At 42.7% G+C, this 10406-nt stretch overlaps 1 protein-coding gene across 2 annotated transcripts; it reads left to right on the top strand.

The window, feature by feature from the left end:
• The first annotated feature begins 445 nt into the window (after positions 1–445).
• LOC125518638 (histone deacetylase 1) lies at positions 446–10406 on the top strand. 2 transcript variants are annotated; one of them, XM_048683463.2, is made up of 7 exons: positions 452–1032; positions 1133–1573; positions 4283–4513; positions 6545–6636; positions 6723–6789; positions 9581–9661; positions 9775–10406. In XM_048683463.2, the coding sequence occupies exons 1-7, from the start codon at positions 493–495 to the stop codon at positions 9880–9882; spliced, it is 1560 nt and encodes a 519-aa protein (XP_048539420.2). In that variant the 5' UTR covers positions 452–492; the 3' UTR covers positions 9883–10406. The 2 variants fall into 2 exon arrangements, with proteins under 2 accessions (XP_087393868.1, XP_048539420.2); XM_087537742.1 differs by lacking the exons at positions 6545–6636; positions 6723–6789; positions 9581–9661; positions 9775–10406 and adding an exon at positions 6349–6493 and having other exon boundaries at positions 446–1032.

Below are 10406 nucleotides of genomic sequence, written 5' to 3'. Positions count from 1 at the left end.
CGGATTGTTTCTCAATGTTGTCCTTACCCTTACATCAAATTTATCAACCGGTAAATAATAATACTGCAAGCTATCCAATAATCCTACATAAAGCATTTGTTAAAATAAACTTATCATATTTTTACAGTGAGAATCACATCTTATACGTCCGATTTTTTGGTTTAGCTTCACAACATCCGAGCTTGCAAAACTCTCTCTCCTGCCAGGCAAGGGATGACGACGACCGGTCAAGCAGCACCGGAGTCGCACAACCGAGCGGCTTGCTGAACCTACCCGCGATCCAACGGCTCGTACAGGCCGAAGAATAGCCGAATCGAAAACCTTCCTCCCGTCTCCGGCCCTCCCCAAATCCCCCCGTCTCGACGCCCTCGGCCCTCCCCATTTTCCCAACTCAAACGCCGCCGAAAGCCGAGATACCGAAACCCAAACACAGAGGCGCGCAAACACGCGGAGGAGAGAAGGCGCCTCCCCCCCCCCCCCCCCCACGCCGCGATGGACATCTCGGCCGGCGGCGGCGGCAACTCGCTGCCCACCACCGGCGCGGACGGCTCGAAGCGCCGCGTCTGCTACTTCTACGACGCGGAGGTGGGCAACTACTACTACGGGCAGGGCCACCCGATGAAGCCGCACCGCATCCGCATGACCCACGCCCTGCTCGCCCACTACGGCCTCCTCGACGAGATGCAGGTGCTCAAGCCGCACCCCGCCCGCGACCGCGACCTGTGCCGCTTCCACGCCGACGACTACGTCTCCTTCCTCCGCTCCGTCACCCCGGAGACGCAGCAGGACCAGATCCGCGCCCTCAAGCGCTTCAACGTCGGCGAGGACTGCCCCGTCTTCGACGGCCTCTACAGCTTCTGCCAGACCTACGCCGGCGGCTCCGTCGGGGGCGCCGTCAAGCTCAACCACGGCCACGACATCGCCATCAACTGGGCCGGCGGCCTCCACCACGCCAAGAAGTGCGAGGCCTCCGGCTTCTGCTACGTCAACGACATCGTCCTCGCCATCCTCGAGCTCCTCAAATACCACCAGGTATGTGCCCTGCCTTCTTATGTAATCTATCACCCTTGTTCCCCTCAATTTTGCAAAATCATGTTATCTTAACATGTTAATCAATAATTCGTGTTTACAGCGTGTTCTGTATGTCGATATCGATATTCACCATGGGGACGGCGTGGAGGAGGCGTTCTACACCACGGACAGGGTGATGACTGTCTCATTCCACAAGTTTGGGGATTATTTCCCAGGGACAGGAGACATTCGTGACGTTGGGCACTCCAAGGGGAAGTATTATTCCCTGAATGTCCCGTTGGATGACGGCATCGACGACGAGAGCTATCAATCGTTGTTCAAGCCGATCATGGGTAAAGTTATGGAGATTTTCCGCCCTGGCGCGGTGGTACTCCAGTGTGGAGCAGATTCCTTATCCGGTGACAGGTTGGGCTGCTTCAACCTATCCATTAAGGGGCACGCAGAGTGCGTGAGATTCATGAGGTCCTTCAATGTTCCGGTGTTGCTGCTTGGTGGTGGTGGTTATACCATAAGAAATGTTGCACGATGTTGGTGCTATGAGGTATATAAAAGGGAATTTTCATCTAAAACCATACATTTGTAGAGCTTCTGTTGTGCATTATTCTACCTATTCCAGTGTTTTTTCTCTCTCACTAGTTGCGTTTAGAATAGTGCTATGAGGTATATAAAAGGGAATTTTCATCTAAAACCATATATTTGTAGAGCTTCTGTTGTGCATTATTCTACCTATTCCAGTGTTTTTTTCTCTCACTAGTTGCGTTTAGAATATCCGCTTGTGTGAAATAAAAAATATATTCTGTAGCACTAGCACCTAGCCATGTATATGATCTATCATAGACACACCGGCTTGCCAAAGTGGCTTAACATTTATGAGTAGTTCTGTGAACATCATTTTATACAAACTTCTCGAGTTCTCATCTACATATGCTACTAGTGCTCCAAAGCAATGGGAGAAAATCCTAAAAGTCATAAACAAATCATGAAAAAATGGAGTGGATGTGAATTGGCACCGTGTGTATCTACCATGACACACAGTTTCAAATGGAAATTCACCGTGTGTGTATCTACCATGACATACAATTTCAAATGGGAATTCTACACATATATTCACTGTTGTTATGCTAAGAAATGTATTATGTCGCTCCACATAATCAGATCCATAAAGCTTCTGTACAGTACATATATGTTGATGATGTAGGTCTTTGTTGTGGAGGCAGGTACGCATATTGTGTTTTCTGGCTTGTGGAAATACAAAACTATCAACTTAATGGGTTTTACCCTTTGTATAAACTCATAAAGCTTTCCATCATGTTTTCGTCTCAAGAAATGATAGGTCATAGCTAGCAAGAATTGTCCATCTTGTCACCACAACACCCTCATCCTGAACTAATAATATTTATTGGCTTTGCATACCTTCTTTTCGTAGGACAAGTACCCATGCTCCACACATATATAGGTTGTATTTGTGCTAGCATCTGTTTGTGTAAAATAAGAAAGTTATTCTAGCATCCTCCATAGCACCAACAGTATGCGTACCATGCACGCGATTCAACACGGGCACACTGGCTTGGCAAAATGTCTCGACATTCATGATCACCTATGTGAAAAATGTCATGTTACACAAACCTACTTCTCTTGTACATATGCTACTAGTGCAAGAAAGTATGTCGCCATTTTGTTAATATGCAAATGTCCGTAACAACCGTTGTTATGCTAAGAAATGTCTTATGCCTCTTCATGTACATATCATCGTATCCACAAAGCTTTCTTTCAGTACATATGTTACATATGTGTATATGATGTATGTCTCTGATTCTTTGAAAAGGGAAAGCTATAAGCTCGTCTGTTTTACACCTATACTTTTTTGAAAGTGGCTGTTGGGAATAATGGTATTTCGTGGAGAGGTTTTGGTCTTTATGTCAAATTTGAACTAAATTGTGAAACTTTAGCAAAAACAATACTACTCTTCCTAACATGGCCTAAAGCATTCGGTCACATTTCAGTCTCAAGAATTGTTAGGACATACTACTGCTTCCATCTGCCTAAAGCACACACTGTCCGATTTGTGGTTACACCACCCTGTTCCTACATGTAATGGCGTTTCTTGGTTTCGGATCACACCTTCGTTTTGCAGAACACATTTTTGATTGGTAGGTTTGCAGCCATACCTTGCCAAATGTTAGGCAGACAAGTTCGGCAAGTGTTTGGTTGCAGCCAGTCAGCCACAGTTATGGCGTTCCACACTTTCATAGCCTTTTATTGCACCTGTTGGTTTTCATAGACATATTTGATAACCAACTTTTGCCACTAGTGTGGTGATCAGTTTGGCCGCCTCTAAAATTGTGGATTGCAACACTTGGGGCACATAAGTGTGGTAGTGTGCCAGTGTGGAAGGCAACTAAACATGCCTTGAACTGTGTGCTACAGTGGCTCTGTCCTTGTTTCGGTTCCTCAACATGCTGCCATATAAAATCTGCTTCTCATATTTTTAAATGTAAATCATGCTATTTCAAATACTTAAAATCACATCATTTTAAAATTGTAAAATGTACTGCATAGTGCAAAGTTGAATAGTTTCTGCGGTAGGTTCTTTTTATGTTGCCAGGGAGCCACGATAGTTTTGTCCTAAAATAATAAAACATTAATTGCTACTACTTTCTCAAGTTTCGTAGACTACAGGTGGTAGAGCCGGAGATTTAGGATGCCAGTGGCCAGATATACTATACAACCACTGACAGGGCTTGATAGGATTAACACAAACAAAATTCATTTATATCAATAGTATATGAATAATAGAAATAAGGTATAGGCCATGCATTTTTGGATGAAACAGTGTAAAAATGTTGGTTCAAATCATGAAACTCTGTAGAATCTAGAGTATATGCCATGCACAACCACCAGACTGTATTTACCGTCTTGTATTGGTTTAGTTATTCCTGATTTTAAAAAATGCTTGCAATGTCATTTTTTACACCAGTACTACCACGGCACTTAATTTTGGATCGGAGGGAGTACTATTTTTATTTACTGTTCAATAACGCTTATTTCTTTAAAGATGAACTCCTTCCGTTTTTACTTATCTGTCTATGTACATTTGATTATTTATTAGGAAAATTATAAATATACGACTTATGATGAACAGAGATGTATTTAAATGTTTGGGGGTTCTATTGCCTTTTCTACATATATGCTAATTCAGTTGTCACCAACTTACTTACTGATGTTCCTTTTTTGCCCTTTGGTTGAGCAGACGGGAGTTGCACTTGGTCATGAGCTAACTGACAAGATGCCGCTAAATGAGTATTATGAGTATTTTGGCCCAGATTATACTCTTCATGTTGCACCAAGTAATATGGAGAACAAAAACACACACCGGCATTTGGATGAAATAAGATCAAGACTTCTCGAAAATCTTACAAAACTCCGGCATGCTCCTAGTGTGCAGTTTCAAGAGCGACCTCCTGAGGCCGAGCAACCAGAGGTGATCTTTCGAGTAACTAGTTTATTTTTTCTGGCGTACATCAGATACAATAGTAATGGCTTCCACACCCTTGATCTAGGACGACACTCTGACAATGCAACCATTTGTGTTGAGAGTGAATGTTGACTTTTGTTCCGCTTAAGTGCTAATTATCCTACTGGAAACTGCAAGGGGCACAGATGTGAAATTTCTATAAATATAAGGGAAAACACCATTTTAACCCCTTCAAACTATTGGGTAGGCTCACCTAACCCACAGAACTAGTTTTTGTCCCACTTCCACTTAACTCCCTAAACATCTTATTCCAGATCATTTCGCCCGGCGGTGGTTTTCATGTGCGGTATAACATGGAAGACATATACCTGGTTTTGCATGCGTGGAAGCTACCTCACCTTCTCCCTCCTTAACACACTCTCTCCACCCATCAATTTCTGCCTGTGATGTCTTGCCCTGCTTTGCCGTGTGGCTGTTGTGCCCCAAGCCCGTTGGTCACCTCTTCCCAGTTGCGCCACATAGTCCTTTTGTCGTGTTGGCTCCTTCCCCTTGAGAGCCTGCGTTCATACACGCCGGTGACGTGCAGAACAGATCCAAAGGGGCCTAATTAGTACACTCAAATGGCATGGAAATAATTCATTCAAATAACCATATCCCAACTCGAGCTGTCCAATCAATCATTACTCAAGAAAAGTAATTATTTTCCGAAGACAGTTTATGAACGAGTTAGTGGAAGGAAATGCATCCCCGTAAACATGAGCTTTGTTTGGGATCCCTGCAAGGTGTATCAGACACGCACCCACCAAATCACATACAAAATTAAGAACCATATAGGAAGCATGTGCCCTCCAACAGAGTGGTGACGCAGCAAAGCGAAACAAGATAGTGGTAACACTCAGGCAACGGCGAGTTGTGGGTACTGGTAGTGGCTCAGGATGTGGTGTCGTGAGGGTGGTCTAGTGACAGTTGTGTCCAGGTGCTTGGATGCGGCAAGCTACAAAGACAATAGCCACAAAAGTGCTGTGTGGGAGAAGGGGTTTTGGATGCTGCAAAGGATGAGGAAATTGGGAGTGGGATTCGTATGGGGAGAGGAGGAAAAGGTGGAGGAAGATGAATATGAGACGTAAGCCACGTGGACACAATTTAGTGACGTGGTAGCCCATGCGGCCATACCACCATTTATGTTCTCAGAACCACCTTCCAGAACTGCTCTAGGGGACTAATTGGTCCACCACCAGTCACCAATAGTCTAGGAGCCTAGGTTCGGCAATAAATAGTTTTGACCTTCGCGAATAATTTGAGGCGGTAAAGTAGACTTCTTTTTCTAAATATAAGTATAGGAATTAACAAAAGCTAGTAGATGGCCTTTCTCGGTTCGAAAATGGTCAAATTACCATTTGGACGCCAATCCTTGCCCTCGTGCATTCGCAGTCTGCCCTGCATGAACACTGAAAGTAGGGATTTGCAGATCGTCCTTGTCTACTTCTTCATCTTGCTGTGCATATTATGTCTTTGGTCCATTTTTTTCTTTCTGGAAATAGTAAGTTTGTGCCCATTTGATTAATTTATTTTAGAAAGTTCTTTGCTCATTTCATGCAGCCAACTCATGCTTTTAGGTGTTATTAGTATGAACATCATTTACGTAGTTGTTCTTTTGTTAAGATTGACCATCTTTGAAGTAATTGCCAGGTATACTGCTGCAAATTATATCTGTAATGTTTAAATCAACTTATAAAACTTGCCAAGTTGGATATATCTTGTCAGATATTTATAATTTTATATGACTGTTTTTCTTCTGTTCATTTGTTGGGTTGGGCTAAGACCAATGGGTTCATTTCTAGGGACTATTGTATTTGTCTTGCTACCATGGGACCATGTTGACTTGAGGTTGAGCTACGTGCCATCGTGATGATACCTATATTTTGGTATTAGCTCTAAATGTGATCATTAATGCTCATTGACTATAGTTGTAGTTTTGGAAGCAGCATGGCTAGCAGTCATCATATATTGGCTAAATTGCATTTGTGTTGGGTACAGCAAGATGAGGATCAAGAGAATCCTGATGAAAGGCATCATGCTGACTCTGATGTGGAAATGGATGATGCCAAGCCTCTGGAGGACTCTGAAAGGTGTTCTTTTTATTTGGTTCCTTGTCTTTCAGGTGATCATTTATAGCAATACCATTGGTTCTGATGCATGCCATTTTCTCCTGTAGGAGAACCAGTACTCAGGGTGCGAGAGTTAAGAGAGAATCTGCTGAAACTGAGGTGACAACAGATCAGGTACTTCACTTTTATTTTAACTCGTATACTGATTCAGTAATATATGCATAAAATTACGATTGCTTTGGTATATAATGCATTCTTGCAGACATCTAAGCAGCAATACTTATTGTATACAATTGCATGCTGCTATTTATCCTTTTTTATTTTAACCGGCAAACAGTTGGAGAGGTTGAGAAGCTCCTACTGCATTAGACTGATAAATAAGTAGGAAGAGTTTATGTACAAGTTACTGTATATCTTTTGCAGAATGGCAATATATTATGCCTTTTACCAGAAACATGTTATATAGTCGGCGTCTGTAAAATACATCCATGGAGAGTTGATGCATTGTCCAACATTTGGAATTTTAATCATGGTTGCTTAGGCACTTCTGAATCTTAAGAAGCTATTGTCCAATATGTCAATCTAAGCATTAGTAATTCAAATACTTTAAGTGAATTAAAACCCTATAATATTGTGATTATATATTGCTCACAGTATTTACTCATGTTAGTGTTGTATGTAAAAGTGTTAGTAACGAAAATCATATTTGTAAGGCTGTATTAGAGTGGAAAAAAGAACTTGACCACCAGGACTAGCCCTTGGTGGCATTTTTTAAAGTAAATTTTGCCCTTTTCCAGAAACATGTTTATAGTTGGCACTATAAAAGACATCCAAAGAGAGTCGATGCATTGTCCAAATGTCCAGCATTTGGAATTTTAATCTTGGTTACCTTGGCATTTCTGAATCTTAGGAAGTTATGTGTCTAATATGTCAAATTAAAATTGTTAACTAGAAATCTAGAATAGTATAAGTGAATTAAAACGCTATAATGTTGTGACTATATTGCTTACAGTGTTTAGTTATGTTAGCGTTCTATGGAAAACCGTTATTAATGCAAATCCATATTTGTAAGGCTGATTAGAGTGCCGATTTTTTTTCTGACAACCAAGACTAGTCCTTGGTGGCACTTTTTAAAGAAGGAAGGTGATTACCCAGCAATGTGGGAGGCTGAGCCTCAAACGCAGGTGGGTGGGCTGCGCTAACAGAGGCTCGATCTCGCTGTATTAGAGTGGCATGTACTTTAGGGTTTTGGGCTTGTGGGTTTTGATCTTAGGTTTAATTTTGAAGATGTTTTGCTTCAGCACTAAGGTGCCTTTGGATGGTAGGCTGCAGCCCTTGCCTTAGCCATTTGGCATATGGCGGTCACAGGGAAGTGTCCATCCCTGCCGCCACCTGGTTATTGCACATCGGGCTGCTCCCGGTGCTTGGACCCCCCCCCCCCCCCCCCCCCCCGCCTCAACACACACACAATCCCTCAGTGTCCCCACTTCCGCCTTATCTGATCTATTCTGCTGCTGTGGCGAGGAAAAAAAAAAGAGTGGTTCTGGCGAGGGAGAAGGGAGGGTTCTGGGAATTAGGTCACAGGATTAGATGAGCCATGGGGCTGTTTATGTGCATACATCAAAAGTGCATGACAATATTTTAAATTTTCTCTTGCAGTGTTTGTGATGATTATTGTATTCCTAGACCGTCAAAGGCACAACCTTACCTTATGCGCTTAAAAGTTCAAGTGGGATTGGGAACCCCGCCTTACTACCTTTACAACCATTGTACATGTGATCGACAAGAGGTTGTGGTCCAGGACCTTGGCACCTTGCTGCCATGTGGATAAGGTGCTGATGGCGCCAAAAGTGGTTTTGGTGTAGGAGATAAAGAAAATAGGAGGGAGGGGAGTTAGTAGTATCTACCTTATTGATAGTGAATTAGGAGGCATGCATGTAGTTTCTGCTTCATGACAGTGAACTAGGAGGTACGCATATAGCTATCGTACATGGTTCTTGATAGAAAACATTGGTGTGAGACCTAAGCAAACTAAGAAACGCGGAAAAAAGATTGTGGATATTAAGTCGATCCCCTAGAGTTCAAAGGAAGCAAATCAAATCCTAACATAAAGAGACAGAGGCTTACCTCTAAGCCTTAGCCACTTGCTTACCTGCTGATGCCGCATTTCGTGTAGACTTGTGCTTGGGCCTACAGTGATACGTGGATCCCTTACTAATGTTATATGGCTATTATAGGGCCAGTAATTTCTGGTGTGGTGCTTTAGGTGACCAATGTTTGTGGCAAGTTAATTTTCTCAAATGTTCTCATGCATGCTCTTGCACCTTATAATGGAATTAGTTGCAATGGTAATGCTGTATGACAAGTACTCTGTGTCTAGAATGTAGGGTGTTTCAACCATCTTATTTGTCCACAAATATCGGCTGCTTTTACAATTTCTAGGCACGTCGCTTTCCATTCTTCCTATTATACCCCCATGCTTATTACTCTCAACTGAATGCCCTTCCTTCCTAATGCTCCTTAAGCGAGAACATGGGATTTGAGGTAATAATTAGAGAACCTAGGAGCAGGAGAAGGGCATGGTTGTAATTTCAAGCCATTCCTTATTTCTTGTGGACCGAGGAAGGATGCTTTTCCCCTATGAGCAGGAGAAGGAGAAGGGCATGGTTGTAATTTCAAGCCATTCCTTATTTCTTGTGGACCGAGGAAGGATGCTTTTCCCCTATGAAAAATGACAAATATGCGACCGCCATGTATGTGGGTGGTTAAGCAATTCTCACATGGTCATGTACATCGCGTATTTCTTTGTGTCAGCATGTGAAACTCATGTATTGTCTACCTTGCATCAAGGGCTCCTGCTTGTTGCCCAACTGTAACAGAGCATTGTTCATGTATTGGCCTACAAGGGTTTTGTAGATACTGTATCATTTAATTTGTTTGCAATTCTTTTATTGGTATGCTGCAGGATGGTAACGGAGTAGCTTCAGAACAAGTAAGGGGCCCAGAACCTGTGGCTGATGGAGTTGGTTCCTCAAAACAAAACCCTGTAAGTTTTCTTTGTTATGTAAACTTAGTATTGGAAGAATACATGCACATTGCAAATGTTACTCTCCTAGCTCCTAACCACAACTGCCTTTTTCTGCTGATTGCCATCTGTAGCCTATTGATGCAAGTCCGATGGCCATAGACGGGCCAGCTGTTGTCAGGGCTGAACCAGAGAGGTCAAACAAATTACAGGAACAACAAGCATTGCATCAGAAACCATGATCATCCACCTTAACGTAGCAACTGATGCATCTGTGCAGCCCATTGACTCCATTGGACGAGCCAGGACAGTCTGTAAGCTGTAGCATAGTTCAAACAATCTACTGCACCAACAAGTTAGCTACCAGAATCCAAGATGGTCCGTGTGCCTTGAGAGCAGTTGAAGCTTTGTGCACTATATTCGTGACTTTGACACAAATGATAGTTGATTCGTTAATGCTATTTTTAGCACTAATTTAAGTCTGGGGCCTGTAGAGCAACCAAGTTAGTAATGCAATACATTCCAATCAAATGCTTCCGGGGAGATGACCTGGTGTATGTGACTTAGCAGTGTATAGCTAGGCGAAGGCTTCCTTTTGGTTGGAGCTGTTTTTTCTCATCGCATAAGGGTCTTCTTATGGTCTGTTAGGAAGAATGCCGCTTACTGCGTTTTCGGTGTCAAGTCTGTTCCATTGAAGAAAAGTTGGATTCGTAATGTATTCCCATTGATGGATTGTCTCTTTATTGAGTCATCATTGTTCTTGTAA

The sequence above is a fragment of the Triticum urartu genome, chromosome 7A, assembly GCF_056163025.1.
Source record: "Triticum urartu cultivar PI428250 chromosome 7A, HENAU_Tu73, whole genome shotgun sequence".
NCBI lineage: Eukaryota > Viridiplantae > Streptophyta > Magnoliopsida > Poales > Poaceae > Triticum > Triticum urartu.
The sequence above is the reverse complement of the archived record's forward strand: the minus strand, read 5'-3'. Positions and strand labels throughout refer to the sequence as shown.